Source organism: Gambusia affinis, linkage group LG04 (assembly GCF_019740435.1).
Source record: "Gambusia affinis linkage group LG04, SWU_Gaff_1.0, whole genome shotgun sequence".
Lineage (NCBI taxonomy): Eukaryota > Metazoa > Chordata > Actinopteri > Cyprinodontiformes > Poeciliidae > Gambusia > Gambusia affinis.
The window spans coordinates 21,099,241-21,123,799 of record NC_057871.1 but is presented as its reverse complement, the minus strand read 5'-3'; the positions used below and the strand labels follow the sequence as shown (position 1 = coordinate 21,123,799).

General features: G+C 40.8%; 2 protein-coding genes across 7 annotated transcripts in view; one reads left to right on the top strand and one right to left on the bottom strand.

The window, feature by feature from the left end:
• The window catches only part of notum1b (notum, palmitoleoyl-protein carboxylesterase b), a 9,138-nt gene extending 6,401 nt beyond the window's left edge, over window positions 1-2,737 (top strand). The window contains exon 11 of the mRNA XM_044114282.1: window positions 236-2,737. Coding sequence (XP_043970217.1) covers window positions 236-569 — 334 coding nt within the window. The 3' untranslated portion in view covers window positions 570-2,737. The remainder of the gene's footprint in view (window positions 1-235) is intronic.
• Window positions 1,814-24,559, bottom strand: tmc6b (transmembrane channel-like 6b). Of its 6 annotated transcripts, XM_044114273.1 has the most exons (22): window positions 23,852-23,867; window positions 20,827-20,881; window positions 16,759-16,886; window positions 16,059-16,189; window positions 14,742-14,891; window positions 12,933-13,088; window positions 12,739-12,847; window positions 12,560-12,644; window positions 10,705-10,962; window positions 9,456-9,649; window positions 9,217-9,361; window positions 8,870-9,028; window positions 7,601-7,779; window positions 7,417-7,501; window positions 7,210-7,316; window positions 5,538-5,633; window positions 5,356-5,431; window positions 5,109-5,242; window positions 4,170-4,346; window positions 3,904-3,982; window positions 3,736-3,822; window positions 1,814-3,060 (listed from the first exon to the last, which is right to left on the bottom strand). In XM_044114273.1, the coding sequence occupies exons 3-22, from the start codon at window positions 16,812-16,814 to the stop codon at window positions 3,046-3,048; spliced, it is 2,478 nt and encodes an 825-aa protein (XP_043970208.1). In that variant the 5' UTR covers window positions 16,815-16,886; window positions 20,827-20,881; window positions 23,852-23,867; the 3' UTR covers window positions 1,814-3,045. The 6 variants fall into 6 exon arrangements, with proteins under 6 accessions (XP_043970208.1, XP_043970211.1, XP_043970212.1 ...); XM_044114276.1 differs by lacking the exons at window positions 20,827-20,881; window positions 23,852-23,867 and adding an exon at window positions 24,539-24,559; XM_044114277.1 differs by lacking the exons at window positions 20,827-20,881; window positions 23,852-23,867 and adding an exon at window positions 24,539-24,559 and having other exon boundaries at window positions 7,601-7,776.

The following is a 24,559-nucleotide window of genomic DNA, read 5'->3' as shown; positions in this document are numbered from 1 at the left end:
CAGATAAAAAAATAGGCTACAGATATTTATTTTCCTCACTTAAGGCTATTTAATGCAATATTAGGAATACATTAAAAGATGCAAGTAAATAATCACATTTTATAAATATGAAAATAGACATTTTATTGCCTAAAATGCAGTAACAGTGAGTTGGTGCAATTGTTGATTTGCTCTCTGAGGGGGGCTAGTTCTCCTAAACGTTGAAAACCCAAAACTTTCCCGTTGTCTCGTGCAGGTACTGGATGGACATCCAGGTGAAAGGCACGTCCCTGCCCAGAGCGCTCCACTGCTGGGACCGCAGCCTCCAGAGCACCCTGCACCTCAACAGCAGCCACGGCCAGAAGAAGCACCGGACCCCCCCGTCCAGGGGATGTCCCCTTCATCTGATGGACAGCTGCCCCTGGCCGCACTGCAACCCGTCCTGCCCGACCATCAGAGACCAGCTGACGGGACAGGAGATGAGCGTGGTCCAGTTCCTGAAGCACATGGGCTTTGACGTGCAGAAGATGGCCCAGCAGCAGGGAATGGACGCCAAGAGGCTACTGGGCATGCTCAGTAACGGAAGCTGAGCTGCTTGGTCGTAGCTGAACGAGCGCAGGTGTAGCTGTTGGAGTCTTTATAAGCACATGGATGAAATAAGAGGGGGGAAAAAAAGGAACCTCTTCTTACGTTGATGTCTTGGTGACAAACTGAACAATGTGCACAGTCACAAGTGCCTTGTTTATTTTGAAGACGTGCAAGTCGTGTACAACCAAACCAGAAGGTTTGAGCCGTTGGAAAGCTTCATATGGGATCAGCATAGATATGCTCCAAACTCAGAGGAGGCGGGTATAACACAGGGGCGTCTCAATGTAAAGTTAATTTATTTTCTTGACCCAAAGAATGAAACTCATTCTGCACATTCGTTAGTCAGTGATAGATTTCAAGTGTTTCTTTCTTTCCTGTTTCCTTTTGCATGAATTACTGCATTAATGTGGCGCAGCATGGAGGGTCAGGTTGCTTTGATAACGACCTTTAGCCCATTCATCTTTGTCTTGACATTACATAGATTCTCTATGAGGGTAAAGGTCAGGGGAGTTTGCAGCATGGTCACTGATCCAGCTTTTGGTACCACCGGCAGTTTGGATAGGTGCCGAGTCGTGCTGGAAAATGAAATCAGCATCGGCATAAAGATTGCGCAGAAGGAAGCATGAAATGACTTCCTGGCAGAGGCAGCATTGACTCTTGACTTCAGCAGGGTTTCTGCAGGTTTCAGCAAATCAAAATGAAGATTTTTTAAGATCACTTTGACTTAAATTTAAGACCTGTATCGCGACAGACATTAAAATAAATTGTATGTGTTTGCAGCAGAAGCGAGCCAATGAGTAAGATGAACTTCGTCCAGCCAACTGGTGGTAAATTTGCACTGAGCCATGTTGGACGTTAAAAAGTGAGCTAGCTTTAGCAGCTAGTTACCGCTAGCTGCTACCACCTTGAGTCACAGAACGCAGTGACCAGGTCTGCATGCAATTCAGCTTTGAGTACGTAATAGTAAACTCCTGAGAAAAAGAAAACTACACCGAATAAATAGTCCTTTCACGACACACTTTAATGTATTTGAGACCAACTTATTGTTTTTGGGGTTTTTTTAATTAAGTTGAAACATTTTAATGCCTTATTTTTAGAAAAATGAATTTAATACATTCTGAGGATGAACGAACACTCTGCTTCACAATCCTAACTTCTCTCTGTTTGTGAACTCCTCTTACTTCCACAGTTTTTCCTTCCGATCAACTTTCCATTAATATGTAAAACAATACATGAAAAGATTTAAAAAATTTTTTTTTTTAATTAATCTCATGCTTCATTCAAATTTTCAGAGAAATTCATCTTGGGTTTTCAAATCTGTGAGCCGCAATCAGGAAAACTAACAGAAATGAATGCTTGAAATGTATCACTCTGAGGGATACCTCTACAGAAGATGAGTTTCACTCTTGGGAAAGAAAAAAGGGATTTATATTCTTGATTATTTGGGAGACACCAGTATACGCAATAACCTGGACTTCATGCCCTCATGTGGAGGTAAAACAACGATGACAGCCGTCTTCAGCAGCCGGAGGGGTTCTAACGGGAAACCACCGGACTGGAAACCATTCCCAGTTTGACGTGGACATTCCCAGTATACTGTGGCCAGGGGAACGAGGCGGGCCAGAAATGGCACGGATTCCTCTGCTCACTAAATATGCTGCTTTTTCTCCGTGTAAAAAAATTATTTTATGGGAATTATTTACTAATAAAAACAGAATCTAACTCTGTTCTTGTGCCTACAGTTCACTGTACTATTTATTTTTTTATTGCTCAAATCTAGGAAATTTCTATATCAAGTCTACTTTTTATTTGCATGTTTGTAACAACTACTTGTATGCTTGTGGATCAATTACTTTGTTTTGTTTTGTTTTTAAAAAAAAGGTATTTTCATAAACTGTATTCTGCTCACCTATTTAAGCAAAAATAAATACAGATACACAGCGATGTAGTAAAATGTAATTTACTAACAAAAGCAGAGTGAAAAAAAACAAAAGAAACAACAAATAACTATTGACACCAACACTCCCAGAAAACCCAAAGTTGACCAATGACACATTAATGAAATATTTGGATGATGAACAGAAAATAGTTCACAGTTGGTAGAAAAAGTGCTTCTTTAAAAGGAGATGAAATCGAAATATTTCTTCTATAAATACAAAATGATCTGGATGTTGCTAACTGAGCAACATCCAGATCCTCCAGATCAAAAAAAGTCCTCTGACACAAAAGTCTGTCGTGTCTGTACCTTATTCGGAAGTAACGATGTGCAGATAAAGCATCAAGCTCTTTTCTATAAAATGTTTTCTTCTGATTTATTTTACCAGGGGTTTCGTACTGCTAGTTTGCTCCATATAAAACGTTGAATTGATCTTCCGCCACTGCATGAAGTTCATGAAAGTCTTTGTCTCAGTTACAAACCCAGCGGCTGAAGATTCCTCAGACAATTGAGGAAGTTCATCTTCCAGAAGCTCAGCGGCCTTAACAGGCAGAGTCCTGTGGCGGCGAAAAACAAGAAAAGTGAGCAAAATCAAAATCTGTTCATTTCAGTATTCAGCAGGAGGTACGATAATAATTGTAGGACAAGAGTAATTTATGTAGCTGTGCACAGACTAGTCAATCCCAGCGCATGAGCAGTCAGGAGCTGATAAACCCAGCTGCATTACTATTACCCACAGCTGAATGTGTAAAAATAAGGAAATATTTCTCTCAGATCTTAAAGTGACAGCATCACAACACAGATCCAACGACATGGTAAGATACAAACCAGAAATGAACTTTTTTTATTGTCATTCTATACTCTGTAGCTCAGATCAGGGCTGTTTGCAAAAAGGCCTCAGATTAAATCCACCTGTCCAGATTAAGGTTGTGCAGAATTACAGGCCGATATGAAGAAACTCTGAAGTCTGTAACAGAGCTGATTCAAATCAGACTTGCAAATAATCCCAGATTATTACATATCCCATGTTTTTAAGAACAACCAACATTTATCCTGGGAAAACTCTTGAGATCATTTTCAGCAGGCTTTTATTTTTCTCCCATCCTGCCAACTAATTAGGGACGATTCTAGGAAATTAAATGTTCAGGAATCCATAGTCGAAATGTGCCTAACAGCAGCAACAGAAAATTAATTATTTGGATTCATACAAGCCTGTCGATCCACAGACTGACCTGAATTGTGAGATTTCTCGCTGGAGTCCGTTTGCGCTCATGGATGGACTGAAGCCGAGTAATTAGGAACTTTTTGTCTTCTCCCTCCTGAACAGAGTAGTGAAAGAAAACAGGGAGCATGACTGAGTCTTTCTAATTCACTGGACTGGGAACAGGCAGAGCACTTACATTTTCTATCTGCTCCTGCAGTAAAGCGATGATCTTCCTTTGGCCGTCCACCACCTGACTCTGGAAGTAAATGACTATGCTGGGAAGAAAAAGACAGAAAGTCCCAAACATGCAGAGTGTAATTAGACAACCTGCATAATTACAGCGTGTTAGAAATGTAAGTTTAAACAGTACACTCTGCTCGCCTGCATCATCCTGCTATGGTGTGGTTCTTAAATGTGTGTGTGTGCAGGTGTGACGGGGTGTGAGTGTGTGTGAGAACTCACAGAAAGATGGCTGCTCCCACAAACAGGAAAAAGGGATTTTCCACCAAATAGGTGTGAGCTTGAGCCAGAAAGTACAAGTTGGGGTTTTCTTTAACCAGCTCAACAATCCTTTGTTTCCCCGCCTGGATCATGGTTTTGTTCCCACGGAAAGGACCGCATGACTCTGAGGATGGGAGCCTGTAGACAGAACAAAAAGGCAAAAAATGTGATGACTACATGTTTCTATTTTTCTGCATTTACACACACATCACCGTTACCACAGAAACAACAGTCTCTTTTGAGATTGTTGTTTTACAAAGGTTGATTTGACTAAAAGTGATCGGATTGATACCGCAACAGTTGTTGCTCAGAGTTTGTCGCAATTTTTGCGTTTTCTTTTTGTTTATTTTCTTGGACTTTTGGAGATTGTCCAAAATGTCCTTCCTTCAATCTCAGATTTTCTTTGCCATCACTTTTGTGCTTGTGACATGCTGCTCCATCTTTATGCGACACCCATGGTCCATCACCAAATTCTTCCTGAATTGTTGGGCAAAGTTGCTCTAGTTCCATTTTTAATTTGGGGCAGGTTTTTTTAAAAACCTCTTTAGGACCCAGATGTGAGACTTGCTGGATTTCCTTGACAACCCTTTCTTCAAGGCGACTGGACCCCTCTCCTTAAGGTTTTAAAAAAATGGCTGATTACGGTAAAATTTTACTAGCACCAGCTCCTATATCTAAGAAGAAGAATCTTAGCAATATTAAAGCAAACATTGAAGTGATGCTCAGAGGCCATTTTGTGGCAACTACTTGCTTTTTCACAGCTGGAAGTTTTAAGAAAAATCAGTAGGAACTGTAATTTTAGTCCCTATTCTGTGCTTCATTGGTGAGCACTGATAGATGATACGGTGTGCGTCGTCAGCGGCGATAACGACGGCTGCATCTCGAGTCGTGTCGCGGTACCTCCACATGGTGTATGTGACGCAGACGGAGGCACCGAGGAAGGAGGGGAAGCACAGGAGGGTGATGAAGATGGTGGTCATCTGGCTGACTCTGTACGGCCTGCTGGGGGGCTGGCAGTTCATCATCACACTGCTCTGTGGGAAGGAAGGACACAAACGCAGATGATCAGAGGGGTCAGAGGTCAGCCCCAGAGTCATACCAAACACGTGTGAAAGGTCAAAAGCTGTAAATGAGTAGAGTTTAATACCATCTTAATGTAGAAGAGCAGCAGCAGCTTGAGGATCTGCACAGCAGGCAGGAGAGGAGTGAAGAGAAGACCCAACCTGGAGAGACGAAAACGGACCACAGTCACCATCGTCACAGCACTCTGTGTGTGTGTGTGTGTGTGTGTGTGTGTGTGTGTTCATATGCTAGCAACACGGTCGGTACCAGGCTAACGTCTGTCCATAGATGAGGTCCAGGACATTCTTGGCGATATCAAACTCCGGTCTTCTGTTTCGCTTGAGCACTTTGTCAGAGAATAGCCTGCAGAGAAGCAAAGAGAGCTGTTGCTAATGTAAAGTTAGCGAGTGCTGAAAACTGCCACTATGTTAAGCTGCTTATTCTAGTTTTGGCTTCAGTTTATCCTAATTAAAACAACAAATGCAACAGATAACATTACTATGGCTTGTAATAATTAATATTATATTTAGGGCTTCAGCTAACTATTTGTTTTGGTTATCGATCATCTCTTCTAACAATCAAATTGTCACATTCCACAGCATTTATACAATATTAGAAATAACACTAATAATTTAGTTGCCTTTTAAAAAGAAAAAGAAAATAAACATTAATTGCCCAGAATGCAATAATGTACCATTCATTTCAGGAATGATTGATCATTTGTAGCAAAGGATTCTGGGAACAACGATGTACAATCATATTGTGATCAAGAGTTAGTTAATTTTGGTGATCGACTTCAGGAAGAACAAAACGGACATCCAGCCTCTCACCATCAGTGGGACCTGTGTGGAGAGGGTCCCAGTGTTCAGGTTTCTGGGCATGGAGTTGGAGGACAAGCTAACCTGGAGCACCAACACCAAGGAGCTGCTGAAGAAGGCACAGCGGAGACTGTACTGTCTGAGAATCCTCAAGAAGAACTGTCTCCCCTCAGACCTGCTGCAGGCCTTATATCACTGCTCCATAGACAGTGTGCTCACGTACAGTTTGTGTGTCTGGTATGGCAGCAGCACATCCTCAGACAACAAGGTGCTCCAGAGGGTTGTCAGGGCAGCAGAGAGAACCACAGGCTGCCTCCCTCCCCACCATGGAACAGATTTACAGGCGCCGCAACAAAGTTATGGACATTTTAAATGACTCTTCACACTCTGGCCATGGTCTCTTCCAGCTGCTGCCATCAGGCAAGAAGTACAGAGCAATAAAAACCAGGACAAATCGCCTAAAAAAACAGTTTCTACCCGATGGCAATTATGGCACTAAACTCAAAGGCATAAGAACTTCTGCTTTTGACGCCACTCTGTTAAAAATGTAAATTCTGTTTACTCTGCGACACCTCCAGGCGCTGCAACCATCTTCTGATGTCTATTTATTTCTCGTTTTGTGGTGTTTGATTTTTCATCTATTTATGTATGTATATTTATATTGTGTGTTGTGTATGTGTATATAACCTGCACTGTAACTCGAGTCAAGCACGGTCTCAATCTCGTTGTAATCTGATGATGACAATGACAAATAAATCTTATCTTATCTTAATTTTCATTATTTTGCTTTATTTTTTACATCTGGTCACATGAAGCTTATTAGCTTCATGTGCTAACGTCGCTCTACAATTGTATAAACTGGCGATGCTCTCTTAATTGATAGATTAACTTTCTTAAATCACGGTTTCTTCTTGCAGGTTGTGATAATAAAATATTAACTTGTTCGTATGACCTTCAGCCTTTTGGATGATTTGCAGCCTGACCACCAGCACTGGAGGTGTGCTTATTGCAACTCTAGTAAAATATTCAGCAGGAGGTTCTTGGATTATAAAGGTTGCTGGAATCGGATATGCTTTAAAAAGCAGCATTAAGAAAATTCAGCCGTTAACAAATCGACCCACCTCCAAAGCAGCTCTCCAAACAGGGTGGCCAGCAGAGTGAAGATGAAGTCGATGGTCAGGAAGCGATAAAGATCCTGACCGACAAAACTCTCCCAGCACTTGAATGTCTACAGAACAGAAATTACGCAGGATAAGCAGCGCATTCCTCTGCAAGAAGAAACAAAAGGATCGTCCTTCTTGAAAGCAGTCCCTCTCCGATAAAGTTACCTTGTTATCACTGGAGCTGCCAGCCACCCGTTTCAACCAATGGAAGCAGAGGACTCCGAGCACGCTCACTTTCAATATCAAGTTTCTATAAAACACAGACAACAGACGGCTCCAAAGATGCCTCATGTTCTCTTAGCACTGAAACAGCTGCGACAGGGCTCGACAAGAATCCCACTCCTCTTACCGACTGAGTGAAACAAACGTGCGCAGAGATGGAGAATCGTACTTCTCCATCCAGGCCGTGAACTGGAAGAGGATCGGTAACATCAAGTTGATGAAGGAGACGAGGACGGGCAGAGCCAAGAGGCTGGCTTCTTTTAATAACCCTGGATCCCCGGAATCATGTTGCCAACTTTCCTGCTGCTTTTTGTGGAGAGGCAGATAAGATGGAGAAAGTTACTACGAGGTGTTTGTCTCACTGCCATTCAGACGCATAGATTCATCTGTTAAAAAAAGTTTTATACAACCGTTTACAGATTTGAATTAGTAGTTTTGATTACAGGTCAGAGCTAATGTGACATACAGTGTCCATATTTTCACCGTTTGTTACGTTGCAGCCGCCAAAGTCAGTGCATGTTAAGCGGCAGACCAACACAAAGTTGTGGAAGGAGGGAAGGTAAATGATACATGCTTTAGGTGAAATTAGACCAAAACTGGACTTTTTGGCAGCAGGTGTAGCGGCAAACTGGGATTTCACACCAGGCAGCACTATGCTGTGGGGATGCTTTTCTTCAGCAGGGACAAGAAAGATGGTCAGAGTTGAGAGGAAGTTGGATGGAGCTGAACATAACATAGAAATATGTAGATATGTTCGCCTGCCAACTTTGAATAAATCTACCACAGAACTTCATGTTTTGACCTTTTTTTGTGCCACAAACCCACGATGCATCAAGTGACTATTCGATTACTCTTGAGGTCTCTTTTTGGGTTTTATGGACAGTCACTAAACATGTGAAGCTATGACTGTAATATAATGTCCTGGGCAAAGTCTGGATTTAAATCAAAGTCCAGAACGTAATAAAAACTAATAGTTTGAGCTATTCTGGCAGGAAGAATAACCTCCTTCTAGATGAAAAAGGTGATAAACACCAAAACAGTTCCCACTGTAACTGTAGTGAAAGATTTTCTACAAATTATTAATTTAGACTCTCCAGATTTTTGTTCACTAAACTACAAAACCAAGCTTTATCGACTTGACAATTATGCTCCATTTTGTGTTTGTCATATAAAACCTTTATAAAACACACACAAAATGTGAAAGTTAACTCCTGCATGTCAGGCTAAGTAAATTGCCAAAATATTTAAATATATCCTTCATGCAACCACTTGGGGGCAGTATCAATAAAACAGTAAATAACGAAAATCATCGGTTTGTGTGACTGATTTGCCTACATAGCAGAAGTGGGACAGTGAAACAAAAAAAAAAAAAAAAAGCAAATCCACTCAACCTTACTTCTTTGTGCATATAATCTGAGAAGTAGTAAATCCCGACCACGCATCCAGCGGTAGCCCCAATGCAGAGAGTCCAACCCAGGCCATGAATCATCAGTTTGATCAACTTGTCTAAGGTTGTACTCCTGGTGCGACTGTGATGTGCTTCTCCCAGCAGCTCCTACAGGGAGACGAAGTTGGGAGTGGTGAAATATTAACATCCAACACAAAGCAAGAACAGGAAACGGTGACGGAGGCCGAAGAAGAATGTGACAGATCATCACACTCCTATCAACCCTTTAAATAACAGCATAGGAAGGGAGGAAGGAAAAGGAGGCGATTTTATAAACAAAGTGAGTTTGCATGTACCTTGAGCTGGGTGCAGATGTTTTCAGACAGCAGCTTGACCGAGCTTTTCTTGATGACCTTAAAGTCCCACGAGCAGAAGACCTTCATGGCCAACATGCCGTTGGACTTGTCGATCCTGAAGCTCTGACCAAACGACTTTGACATACTTTCCGGAAATAAAATGCAAATATTTAAGTCTCTGTGTTAATTTACAAGATAAATTCCCAGTATTTCATTAAAAAAAAAAAAAAAAACCTCACCTGTACACAAGGATGATGCATGTAATGAAGAAGGAGAGTCCGATTGTGAAGAAATATGCAAGCGGCATGTTGTAGGACAGGGACTTTGAGTCACACTCCGGTCTTGGAGGACTGGAGGTGTTATTCTTGGAACAGCTCGGCAGTGTGTGGTTGCTGTAGTATCCGTAGTACAGCAGGGTGTTAGAGAAGTAGCCCTAAGGCAGAACAAATGCGATTCAGACAGAACCTTTCAAGCTTTATTTTTGCACCAAAAGTGACTAATTTAACTCAAAATGTTTCCACTGACTCGCACAGGAGATTTCTGATCAACACAGGAAATTTTACACTTTGATGAGATAACCATGCAAAAACGTACCGGCACTCTATCAACTTTGCATGTACCACATCCTCCATGGTGATAACATTTTTAAGTGAAGGACGATCGAGAGCAAAGTCCAACGTTTTAAAGAAGTCGTGGGAGCAATTACAAATGAGGAGGAAAAACTGTAGCAGTCATGGAAAGACCAAAACTAGGAGACGGTCTTGTTAACATTAGATTAGGTCTAATTATGTCGCTTAAATGCAGCTAAAATATTACATCTCCACCACTGTGGATTACTCAACAATCTTCTGCATTAATAAAAGCATTGTCTTTATTTTTATTTACATATTATGCCTCTCTGTAATGCATTATTTTACCTGCGGTGTCTTAGATATTCACCTTTTAGGCAGGAAAGTGGTTTCAGTGTAACCAGGGCTCAAACCCAGTCGCTCACATTAAGCATCAACATATTGCACTGCTTACATTCAAATCCATTAAGGAAACAAAAATCAGCCGAGCTCAGTTAAAATTTTTGTTAAATTAGCTCAAGAGTCAACGCTGTAGCAAACTAAATATCCACTAATTTGAACGGAAAAATGTCACGAGGACTTCACAGGACTTATGTAGCAAAATATCTTACAAATCCAGCTCCAGTTGTACGTTTTCAACTTATTTTAGGTTTAAAGAAATGCGGCACCCCGCTGGGGCCTGCTGAATACTTTCAGACACATGAAACAAGCCGCCAGTGCTGCAATCCTCAGCTGATCTTGCAATATCAATTATGTGTCAGGGTGGAACCTCTGGGAAATGATCACTTTACTTAACAAGGAAGTCCGCGCTGTTGAAATTATGAATATGTTTGTTAGTTGCGGCTGTCTGTGGAGCTTAGTGAACTAAAGCTAGCGAACTAATGGGAGGTTTGGCGAATTGCTCCTTCGAACTGCTTACCCCTCCGGTGAGGAGCTCCAGTCCAGTGAAGGACGTTCTGTTTTCAAGCCGCTCCGGGGGGTACACCGCCTGCGGAACCACCAAGAACGAACCCAGGACCAGAAAAAGGAACACGTTGAAGAAGAGGAGAGTTTTGAGGAACAGGAAGTAGGAGAGGACCCCGGAGCCGAAGCGCCCGCTGACTCTCTTGAGCGGCATTTGCCACAGATGCAGGGAGTGCAGGAAGGATAAACAGCTGTACCAGCTGTGCCTCAGGGCCTGAGAGGAGATGGAGAAACAGAGGCAAGTTAAAATCAATGTGGTGATTTAAAACAGAGTACGTGTGAATGTGGTTTGGAGAGTTAAAGCTCGCACAGCAGCACCTACAGGAAACACCCACTGATATCCGATGGCAAACCAAGAGAAATGATTTAAATATGATGGAAAGAATTGACTTTTTTTTCCTGTTTTCAGAAGATTTCTTTATACACCGTGTGTAGAAGGTACATTTGTTTTGGGAAAGGTTGGAGAATATTTTTAAAATGCATTATCCATCATCTCACCTCCTTGGCTTTATTTTCCCTCACAACTTCACCTCTTAATACATTTGCTGAACATTGACAACGCTATGCTGCAACACTCATATTTCACAGTGAAATCTCATAAGTGCTTTTATTCTGATGTAGTTTACTGATAAAACCTGGAGTAGTAAGTTGTCCAGTGTTTTATACATAGCAGATTATGCAGGAATTTACAATTATTCAGCATGTTGGTTGTCTGTGTACTGGACATCTGTCTTGATTTTCCCTTTTGCTATTGTTATCAAATGCAGAATTAATAGTAATGCATAAGAATGCCAAGAAAACAGAATCAATAAACAGTCACCTTTTAATGCAGATGATTTTTTTATTTGAAAACAATCGTAACGACCAAATGAGGTTTCTGGACGCAGCAACTCATTTCAGGACCTGATAGCGAGAGCCGTGCTTTCGCCACTGAACTTTCTAAGTGAATCTCCTGCTGTAGGAATGAACAACACAGTGTCTGCAGCAGCATCTTGCACCAACACACACACACACACACACACACACACACTCTTATTAGGCCACGTAAAGCACACAATGTTCAGCAAGCAGTTTAGAACATAAATTATGGATATATCAATAGTGTGCATTACTAAAATGAGCATCTTCCTATGGAGGGGTTGAGCTGTGAAAGTTTGTTGCTGAAAACAAACCTCTGGCTGGCGTGCAAAACACTACACGTAATGGAAAATGACCATTTCACACCCATCACCCATCATTCTTCAGAATGGACAGGAAACCAGCCCGGTGTAGTGGAAAGAAGTGCAACAGTACAATGACCCCAAACACAGTCAGAGCTATGATGAAACAACAGCTCAATGCATGTTCGTGTGTTAAAATGGTCCAGTCAAAGTCCAGATTTAAAACCGAATGAATGACAATCTTTGGAAAGAGACGAAAGCTGAAGCTCAAGTGTCTGCTCCGTCCATTTTGAGTTTGAGTCATTCTGCAAAGACGGACGGGCAAAAATTCTAGTGTCCAGAAGGACAAAGATGGCAGAAACACTCACTAGTTACACACAAACACACAAATAGATGGGAGGGAAATGTTCCCTAAGCTTTTCAGAGCGCTTCCTTTTCATAAGGGCAAATTACTTCCGGTTGGTCTACCAAGTAAAGATCCAGAGGAATGTAGAGAAGTTTGTTAAAGTTAATTGAAAAAAAGTGAAGTAAAATTGGAATGAATACGTTTGCAAGATGCTGTATGTGTGTCACCATGTTTATATTGAGGTTACATCTGACAAGTGAGGGGAGAAACAATGTAACAATTTTACTTTTAATAAGGTTACTTACTAAAATGATGTGAAATTTCAGATAACTGCAGCAGCGAAGGTTACGGCTGGAACGTGTTTGCTTGGTCATTTTCAACGTCAACCTCCTGATGAGAGACAGAAGTGAAAATTATACAGATTCATCAGCAAGAAAATGGAGCGATAAAAGCAATAATATTAATAATAATGATAATAATGTACCTGAGGCTTTTTTTCTCAGACAAATTCAGAGGCATTTCTTTGAGCATCCTCACTCGGTCAACCGCCGACAAGTCCTGCAGGTTTTTGACCAGCCGCTCCTGCTTCTTCTCTGCAACACATCCAGCAGGGCCGTTTTACAGGTCATTACGCCTCATTTCTGGCAAACGGTTTAATCAGCGGACACGTTTCTGCACCTGCTGAGTCTGTAGTGTCCACCTCCACGCCGTAGCCCCGTATGCTGGGTCTGGCGGAGCGAGAGAAGTCTTTGATGGACGCCCTTTTCTGCGTGCGTTTCCGGAGCCCAGTGGTCCTGTTGAAGTACTGAGAGAGGATGGCCCCCTGGCTGCGGCCTGCAGGATGAAAATGATCCGGTTCTTCAGCGTGTGGCGTAATACGTCATCGCGTTTCAATCAAAGTCATCTCACATTTGCAACAATGTAAAAAAAGATTATTCTGGGATAAATTTTCTTTCTATGGATGCTTATGCAAGTAGAGAGGGAAGCAGCGGTGTCAACCGAGAATGTCTGACTTCTCCCATGTGTTATATTAAGCTTGTCTTGCTCCTCCAGAGGGACAGCGAGCCGTTTCCATGACAGCCGGGAGAAATCTCCCCCATAACTCTGGGGCTATTCAAAGTCCATCTCCCACTGGTGCATGTCAGGAAGATGTCTCCAGGGAAGCACCCAGAGCTCAAACCGCCTTAGCCGAGTTGCTCTGATATGGAGGAACAACATATCGACAGGTGCAACTCAAAACGTTAGATTATTGCTAAAACATTCATTTATCTTAGTAACTATATTCCATAAGTGAAACATTTCATAGATTAACTGCACAGACTGACGTTATCAAACCTTTATGATGATTTTCAGCGTACAGATCATGAAAAAAAACATTTAGGATACATGCAGAACATTAAGTCAGACCAACAAAAACGAAATAATAATAATACAGCAACGTGAGCTTGATAAAAAGTAGAAGAGCTTTTATTCTGACAAATTAGTCTGGTCGGTTCGAATATTTTAATGAGATGTTCTTGGACGTCCTGAGATGACTGAGCTCCAAAACTCAGGTCAAACTCCTATTATCTTCTATTTTTCAATCCAGATAGTAAAATTTATAATTTTTATGTCACTTCTCAGTTATATTTGATCAGGCCAATAAAAATAGGGTATGTTTGATACAGAAATGTCTTCCTGCTGTGCAGGTTAGACACTCTATAGCTGTCTGAGGCTCCTTTTGCAAGAATCCTTGAATCAAATATGGCACTTTGAACAACAACGGTCAAGATGATCAGAAATAAATAAAATAAAACTTTAATAAATCCATATTTCATAATATAAGCTTAACTCCTTGAATTGAATTAGTGAAACTGGAATATATTGTCAATTACTTAGATGGGGCTGTAGAATACATATAAAAAATACAACAAAACAAAAAAGTCAGAGGAATCAAACCAAATGATCACAAGACAAATTGTAACATGTGACACAATGAGATCATTTTGCACAAACCAACACATCTATCAAACCATCTCTGAAAACATGCTGCACCATCTGATAGGAAGGCAAACTGCTTCCTCGTGAAACTCTGCTCAGTTGCAACACGTCCATTCTTCTCTTAAATGTACATCTTGTGGCACCGGCGATGCCAGCTTGAGTACTTATCGTGAATTAAGCAATTAAGGGAGAAGAAACTCTTATCACCGGCTGGGCTGGGCGATACAAAGCACTGCTTAATGTGTGTTTGCACACCACAGCCACTTACAATAAAAAAAAAAAAAAAACCACACAGAGCCATTGCATCTTTATCAGGTTTCACCATACTGAGGCTGGGTGTGACGGTGGCACAGTGTAACACTTTGTCTTACCACATTTAAATGCTGCTGAGGAGACACAGTTTTAGAAAGGTTATTTACAATCAGGGATGTGAGAACCGTCTCTTCTCAGTTCATCAGAGGAACTAAAAAACTCCCGTCGTTGTGAACTTATTTTACCAGTACTGACCGATGGTGCGGCTCGGCATGGAGGAGAGGATCTTCAGGGTGGCTGACGACCAGCGATCTTTGAGCAGAGAGTCCGTTTGTCTTTCACCTTCCTCCTCTCCAGTGTCATCACTTCCCATCCTCCGTCCCCGATCCTCATACGCCACATTGTCTGTCAGAGTAGACGCACGCGTGCACACAGTGAACGAACTGCTACGCAACGCTGAGAAAAGAAGACTTTTGATTTTAAAAGAGCAAATACATCAAATAATATTAGTCAGAATGAAAAACGTCTGACAGGGTAATTGCACGAAAGATTGCTTTCATTGTGTACAAAAATAACTTTTTTGGGGGGAAATATATTGAATGGACGTGTGGATGCTTTTTGGTGACAGAAAGCGGAGGGATTTAAGACTCTTGTTACAAACATCATCCGTGCAGAAAACATGAATGATATTCAGTGGTGGAGGACACATTTCTGCTCACCCACCAAAAACAGTCTCTGCTGAAAAATTTTTTTGCTTTAAGACCGTGAAACAATAAGAATCTTAGATTTTAAGGAACTGAAAACCTAATGGTGCGTTCACACCAAACGTGCTTTGAGAATCAGGTGCATCTAGTTTACATTCAAACGCACCAAACGGTTCAAATCGCGCTGTGCTAGACGCTCGAAACGCGCCACGGAGGCCTTTGACGCACCTCCACGTTGACTTCGAATGTAAACCAGATGGGCCTGACGCTCAAAACGTATTTGGTGTGAACGACCGTAAAGCCGAAGGTCACGGCAGACTGACTGAGCAGGAAGTCAACAGATAGCACTTGGGCCACTGCAGTCGTTGGGAGCATTAAGTGTATAAAGTGAGAAAATACTAATTAATCATGGATTATTTTTCCTCTGTCAGCACAAATTTTCTACCTATCTGGGCAAATCCCACCGAATCCACCAGATGTTCCTCCTGGGTCTCAATTGTTTCTGTGTCTGAGGTAAACCGGCCAAATGAAGGAGAGAACGTTTGATCGCCTCTGTCGACTTTGTTTACTTCCCTCCCGTCAATCACATGTGTAGCAGTAGCTTGAAGTGATTGAAAACTATTTTCCTCTAGGTCGGCCTCTGATGTTTTATGCTCTGATGCACAAGTTTGCTGTTCTAAGCAAAACGCCATTACTCTAAAGCAACTTCAGCCGTTTTCTCAGCTCTCTTGTCTTCATTTCTGATCAGGTTTTTGCATATTTCTCAATACACAAGCAGGACTGCAATTATAAAGACAAAGTGGCAACTGATAATTGTATCCCCTTTAATTTCCTTCTCATTTCGCATGAATAATATCTAATGGAGTACCTGGGCCCTCGTCTTCTGGATTCCTCTGCTGATGCTGCAGCTCGATGGCATCAGGCAGCCCCTCCCTCTGACTCTCTTCTTCAATCAGCTGGCTGAACGAATCATGAACAACTTCCTCGTCTGCTGGGCTTCTACCAGAGGAGCACATGGATTAAAAGTGAAATACAGTGAGTTGAGCACAGTCCAGATGTTTCAGTACACATTGGTGGGTCCTTTGAAAACAGGAAGCAAGTAGAAATACTGCAGATAAACTACAACGAATCAGAAACCCCCTGGGTGGAAAATGCAATGATTACAGTGTTGAGTGTTTATGTGGTCCTCCTTCTTGATGCACTGTAAACGGGGCCATCTGTTGTTCCATTTGTTAATAAAAGTCCATTTCCATTGAAGTCTATTGTTTGTTTTTTTTTCTCTATACAGAGACCACAAGAAGGAAACGCTTTCAAGCACAGCTTTGTGAAAACTGCATTTCTTCCAGGAACGGACAATAAACTAGATGTTAACAACAGATCACCAGGAGAGAGTTCAACATGTCCCTCCTTTACATTTCATCTTTTCTCTTCTTTCTCTCAGGCGTTGTTGTTGAGACAGCGTGAATGAACAAGACCCAACATGAGAAACCAAAGGGGAAAATAAAATAAAAAATAAAAAAAAGACACTCAACGGCAAAATGAATGAAAAGAACAATGATTAGGCTTACTCCAGTCCGGCTTCCACTCCGGGGTGACTCAGGTCGAAGTTAACATTGTGAGCCATTCTTCTTCTCTCACACCCACACTTGATCGGACCCGCACTCCACTCCCGGCATGCCGTTCAGTTTTTCCTAACCTGTAGGAGGAGCAAAAAATGTTAGAGGAGGATGTGTGCTTGAAGTACACTGGAGCAAAAGAAAAAAAAGAAAAAAAAAAGCCAACAGTCTTCTTTTCACTCCAGGGCTTCGGTCGTGTCTCAGCTTGTCCTCAACTGGTTTTACCAACAAAAACAAACAGAAAAGACTGACTTCACGTCAACCACCTTTGGTGTCTCTACATATTTGTGGAACAGAAGTAACAAAAGTAAATGTGTAACCACTTAAAGGAAGTAGATATTGGTTTAAAGCTCTAAATGTCTTTTTCTTTTTTTTTTGTCTCTGCTGAGACACAGCAGAGACAATTCTTATCACAGAATCCTCTGTGATAAGAATGATGATAATGACTCATGTTTGTGTCTTGCGTCACTTTGTCCAGACCGATAATGGATCTATTGTGGCTGAGAGCGGCAGTCGCCGCCACAGAAGTGAATATTCATGAGAGAACGATGACGGCCAACTGGAAAGAGTTTCTTTTGTGGGAAATTTGGACAGAATAAGTCGTTCTGCTATAAATCTGGCTTTGTTTAGGTGTTACAGCTCCATTAAAGGTTTCATCAAACATGCAGAGAGAATATGCCCTGTTGCTTAAATGCATCGCAGATGTGAACTTAAGCGTTAGTGAGGAATTTAAGATTCAAGAAAACTGAGGCCAGACGTGAATTAACGATCAATAAAATCTCCTTACAAGAACCATTATCAAAAGATGCTTTCGAGAAGGAGAAAAAAAGTGTTTGTGCAGACAATAGGTCTAAAAAACCGAGGACTAACACTCAACGTTACAATAACTTTTTGATCTTTAAAAAGACCAAAAAGTTAGTGGGTTTGATAGGATTTTATTTTGGGGAACTGGAGTAGAGGGGGGATAATACAAATTTATCCATCCATCCATTTTCTGTTAACCCTTTGTCCCTAATGGGGTCGGGAGGGTTGCTGGTATTTATGTCCAGCTAATGATCCGAGCGAGAGGCGGGTTCACCCTGGACAGGTCGCCAGTCTGTCGCAGGGCAACACAGAGACACACAGGACACACAACCATTCACACACACACTCACACCTAGGGAAAATTTAGAAAGACCAATGAACCTGACAGTCATGTTTTTGGACTGTGGGAGGAAGCCGGAGAACCCGGAGAGAACCCACCATGCACAGGGAGAACATGCAAACTCCATGCAGAAAGATCCCGGGCCGGGAATCGAACCCAGGACCTTCTTACTGCAAGGCAACAGCTCTACCAACTGCGCCACTGTGCAGCCCATGCAAATTTATTTATAAAATAAATAAATACAAATAAAAGTGAGGTGTAATTTTCCTCCCACTTCACAATTAAATGCTTTGTGTTAGTCTACGACATAACCTGCTCTAAAACGAAGTTACAGCAGGTTTACTAGTTTCTTAGTATTGTGAAGGAATTTTGTGAGTCTGGTGTTGAGTTTGAAAACAAATAGCATTTACATTACTTATTACTAATCTGAGTTGGTATATAAGATGTTTCAGACAGAAATTGAGGAAGTAACTTTCCTGTTTTAAACAATTGCTGGCATGTTCTGATACCAGTTTTGACCAGACAGAGTATTTCGGTTTAGGTACTTTCTGATTCAGAGTAATTAACAAGTTGGAACTTACACTTCACACAATAACTTTTGAAATAAAGATATATTTTATTTGGAATAGGGTGGCTCTTCTTTTTTAAAAAGGTGTCATCAACAACTTCTTCTTCTGTTTCAGAATAAGAAGCTGTTGACACCTTCTTATTCTGAAACAGAAGAAGAAGTTGTTGACACCTTCTTAAGAGATTGTTATCAGCAATTTCTTCCTGAGAAATTGTTGATGACACTGTCTTTTTAAGAGGAAGAGGCTTTATTTAGCATTACATACAGATTGGTTAGTCTTCGAATGCACCGTCACATTACTCGTTAATGGACGCTGTTTTCACCAAATATTTTAGATCTATATATTTAACCTAAATCCGAAAAGAAATTCAGACCGCCTCCAAAGAGGAGCTGCGTCTCAAAGGCGCGTTTTGCACAGACGTGTGAGATTGAAAGATTTATCAAACATGCATGAAAGAATTAAGGCAACACTCTGTGTTGTCTATATATTTCTGATATGGGAAAAATATATAGCATAATGTACAGCTAAATAAAAGGTAATTTTACATAATACTTTTATTATACCTTTAATAAGCCTGCGACGCATACACAGAGAAAGACAAATGAATTTGCATGAAAAAGCTGTGTCTAGTTCCACTTTTCCAAAAAAAAGGAATAAGTAGCTTGTTGAGGAAGGAAAGAAAGTCAGGTGCAGATGCTCATTAGGTGTAGAATAAATAAATGTGCATGCAGCTACACCCTGCTCCGCTCCTATCAATCACACATCCCAGGTAAAAATGGAGTTATGCTAATTAATGTACCCTACTTAACCTTTGTCTAATAGTAAATAAATAAAAGCTTACTCAAAATAATGTCGGACTCTAATAAACCAAAGCCACTTCGTCCTACCAACACTGACATCAATTCACACTTGTTTTAATAATTAGCGATAGCTAAACCTGGTGGAAAATAAAAACTACAGATATTTGCATCGTGTGAATTTGCAACGGTTTGTTATTCTCTAAAGAAGTTTTGATTTCTCATGTCTTTATTTTCTGAAAACCACATTAGAGGAGAATAAATCTCCTCCATAAATTTATTATTCGGCTTCACATATAACACATGCGCTTTATTTCCTTTGATTACTGAAGTAAAATTATGTTGAATTGAAACAAGGTAAATTGACTTCAGTAAAAAATTAACAAGCACTAATCATAAAACAACAGAATGAGCTGCAGGTTGAGCCAGCAGTTTTGAGTCCAACAGAAAAAAAAGGGATTACTAGATTATAACTATCTACACATTAAAGATATGCTCCAATCTATTATTGTCATTCGGACATTTATGTCTCCCCTTCCCTTAAGTGTAATAAAAACAGAACCTTAACCATCAATACTGAACATACAAAGTTGTGAACATAAAAGCATAGAGAACCAGATGTAAAAAAGCTGGAAAATATACGATTTGAATTATTATTTTTTTCAATCTGAAGAGAATGAATGTGAATGAGTTCATGTTGGAAGTGTCAGTTTAGTTTAGGTGGTGAATTACAATAATAAACTAATTCAATTTTAATCTGTGTAAGCTGCAGAACTTAAGACTAGTTAGTGTTGAAGGGATTATCCAAAATGGAGCCGCCTAAACAGAGTTTAAAATTGATGAGCTCTTGAAGAACCGTCCTATCTGCTGCCTTTCAGAAAGCTTCTTCCTGTCAGAAAGCTTCCTGTTTACATGAACTAGCATCAAAGAGCACAGCAGATTTCACCGCTTCATGTCATACTTTTAATTTAAGACCAATATCTCCACAGAAATGAATAAACTTTATCCAGCAAACTGGTGGTAAATTTGCTCTATCTATAATAAATGCAAAAAAAAAAAAAAAAGTTAGCAAGTTAGCAAAGGGCTATTAGCAGTTAACTAGCAGGAGCCTCAATCGTCTGGGTGGAACTCAATATTTTGCCTGACAGAAAAGTCCTGTGAGAAGAAAATACACATGGAATGAACAAGATTAAATAGAGCTGTCAAGACAAAACTTAAGATGTATGACATATGATCTTAAAGCATTCAACTTACTTTTTAAATTGAATTTAAGGTGTTTAAAGGTCTTCATTTTAGACGCATGAATTTAAGACCTTTCATCGGACATCTTGCAACTGTTCCAGATTCACTGAGAGTCTTAGGAACAATTTATTTTCTAAACAAAAACATCTAGTCCAGAAAGGTTGTATCAGATGTACACAGCTTTTAGCAAAAGTAAAAAACAGAATATTTACTGGAGGATCAAGACGATTTGTAATTTGTGGATGAAAATATGAACTGTTATACATACCATTCTGTTTGGAGTCAGAATATCTGGGAGTCAGAGGGGAGGGTCTGATGTAAAGCTGAAGAGAGATTTTAACTTTCAGCATTTCTGTCCTGTAACGGTCTATTCCAGGGGTGGGCACTCCTAGTCCTCGAGGGCCGGTGTCCTGCAACTTTTAGATGTATCTCTACTTCAACACACCTGTGTCAAATAATGAGGTCAGTAGCAGGACTCTGGAGAACCTGACTGCACTGAAGAGGTGATTCAGCCGTTGGATTCAGGTGTGTTGGACCAGGGAGACGTCGAAGACTTGCAGGACACCGACCCTCGAGGACCATGAGTTCCCACCCCTGGTCTAGTCAAAGCTCAGAACTACATCCATAAAAAATAAAGAGGTCACTTAACGAGGGGTAGGGTGCAAACAAACGTCCTCACAATCTCATAGATTTAGAGAAGTCTTGCAAGGCAGAGTGAGTGAATACTCAGGTCAAGATGTGACTTGTACATTGTACTCAACACTGCTACACACTAAGATAGCTAATACAAACAGTACAAACAGCCTTTTAAAGTGTTCAGTCACAGGTTGTTATATAAATAAAAAGTAACTTTCCCTGTCATAATGGCAACATGCACACAGTGCTCAATGCGCGATGTATGAATGTTGTGAGATAAAACAAAGACCCGGGCCCTTTTCTCAGGGTGCAGGTATTGCTAGTTGAGTCCTCAGTAATTAAAGTTCACACAGCGCACATGCATTGGTGGAGCTCTGAATATCGACCAGGAATATATCCAAACAGTTTGAAAATGTCCTTCTGAAACTTGTTTTTCTTCTGTGTAAAGTCCAGTTACAACAAGCTACAGCCAACAGATTTTCCCTATTACCGTACCCTCTCTCTCACAAGCAGGCTTTTCCCCATTACCAGACTTTTCTAGGATCATGTTGCACTTTTTTTTCCTCTCCATATTCCGATCATTTTCTGTGCAGCTCAAGACATAACGGTCCTCTTGAGACGGTACAGTTAGAGGCACATACTGTGGGAGTGGGACACAGCGCATGAACAATGAGTCAAAGTTGAGCTCTTCTCCTGCCAAATTAAATATACTTGAAACAAAGAGAGGAGTGGTCGACCACAAAACACAGATAAGAGTTTAGGCTGGATTCAGACGAATGTGACGGAAAAAAAAAAAAACTCTTGGAAGCTGCAAAACATCCATTTGAGTGGATTAATGTAGACTAAAGATCAATCCCTTGCATCATAAGTATGTTTATTATCCAGACAGAAACCAAAAGGAATTTAGTCAGCAGCATGAGGCTAAAGAAAAGGAAGGAGTTCGAAGTCATCTGTCCTGTAAACTCTGACCGCTTTAGACAACTAGAAAGTCAATCAGTTCCCACAGTACTTAGAAAAACTACTAACAGATCCAGCTATCCAAGCAAACGACATTTCTAGACTGATATTTATAGAGTTATTACCTAAAAGTTGAGGAATTAATTTTGACTGGAAATTGCTCTTAGGATACAGAAGATGACCATCATCTTCTGTATGTAGCTATTATTTTTGCCAAACAAAGCCCTATCATGGGGCATTTCTACCAAAGTGGTTCCGGTGCTTAAGCAGAGCTCTCTTTTTTTCACTTTTTGTGGATAATCACAGTGCAAGGAGACAGTTTAAATACACAATACATATTATTTATCTCAGTATCTTCACAAACAGAAGCCCTATCATTCCCAGATTTATTCTTAAGAACTTATTTTTAGCAATAAGTTGTGCTTTTGAATGCTTCACAATCACAGTCAAAGGATCTGCGGCACTGCTGGAGAACAGGAGCTAAAAGCACAAAATCTCCTGGTGGCATCAAAAGGCAGACGCTGCTGAAGAACTGAGTCGGAAATTATGTTTGTGAATGTCAGCAAATATCTGTGAGCTCAGCTCTCTGCGCAGCGCAGTGATCTACCTAAACTTCAGGACAAGTAATATCACAACATGAAGATGAGAAAGAGTGAGCTGATACTATGCTTATGCTACTGTCTTCAGCTTAGCACTGGGACCAGTTTAACAGAAGAGGAGACGGATATCGGCATCACCAGGAGTAACCTGATCGGTGCATCGCTGCCATTTATTGAAAGCTTCAATATCTACTTAGCAGTTTTCTTGAGATGTTGGATCAGAACATTTTGCACAATACAGATTGAAAACTGAGCAACATAAAGACCCAAGAGCATCAGGGTTTAAAACACACACAGGAGCATGCATATGACACAGATAAAAGGTATTTTCATGATCTTCTTTCTCAACATTTTTTCATGCTGCAACGTCTAAAGTCAAGTACACACAGCTCAATGGGATTATCATTCTGTTACAGTGTAATCAGATGCTCATAAAAAGCCAGTTTAAAAAATAAATAAATAAATAAAACAATTATCTATCTAGCCCGCCGATGCTACAGTGCTCTATCATCCTAACCAAGCATCTGTTGACAATTACCAAAAACAACAACCCTTTTCAACAATGCAGGAATCCAGTTACAGTTTAACTTCATACTGAACTCTGTTCCAGACCTATAATTGCCCTCACTCAGGGCAGGGGACTCTAAATTATAGGTTTGCTGTTGAGTCCTTCAGAGATACTGAACTGAATGCAACAAAAACGTTCCTGTTGTAAACAGAGACAGAAGAAGAACTCTAACCCGAGGGTAGAACAAAGGTCTACCTGCCATCACAGAACAGGAAAACTCTCCGATCAACTCAGATTGTGAATCTGAAACTTCCTCCGCCTAATCAGCTCCAAGCTCCGGGCAACAACAAAGGACAGACTCCCTCATCCTCACCACTTATAACACCGACTCTGCTCTGACTCCTGCCTGTTAAAAGTTTTCCACTCGCCTAAACTGTAACTAACGAACAGCGGCGGACAACGAGACAACTAGTTTCAGACTCCTTGTTAACCTGACACGGTTTTAAATAACAAACTAATCGCATTTTAAATGTGAAAGAGTAAAGAGGTAGTCAAACAAAGCACATAAATGCCAACTAAACCGAGCCACTTACCCACCAGCTAACTTGACAACCAGTTCAACCGCCTCACTGGGACGCCCGTCAGTCAAAACTGCAGCGCTGTGCCAGCGGCGGGGAGGAACCATTATCGAATTGCCTTTTAACATTAAAACAAACCAATACAGGTTTGACACTGGTTTAAAACCACGTCTATTTGTTTAAATATCCAATATAGATTTCGTGGAGTTTCAAGATATTTTTGTTGTCTATATTTTATTTTGTTAGTTTATCGACTTAATGTAAAGGTGACCCCCGCAAAGTAGGCGCGGATGGTTCGGTCCTTTTCAGACTCGCCGGTGTATACTTACTCAAAACTCGAACGGAGGCTGAATTTAGTGTTTCAAGTGTGGAAAAGTAGCAGCGACCTGCAAACGATACGTCTTTCACATAATGTGAAATGACCCAGGTCGGAGTTGTATGGGACATTGGGCAGAACTAGATTTTGTGCCCTCTTCCTGTTATGAACTTCCCCACCCTGAACAGGTTCCAGTAAACAATCTCGGAGAGGGGCCAAGTTCACGGATAGCTCCGCTAATTTTGGGAACACACTCAAACAAAGATTGAGCTTTAGGCATCAGATTGAACCCTACCACATCAATCTAATTATTGAAAAACAAAAAAAGTTATTTTATATTAGATTTTTTAAAATCAAATTAGACCATGAAAGATGGCTCAACAAACCTGCTGCGCTTATACAGCAGA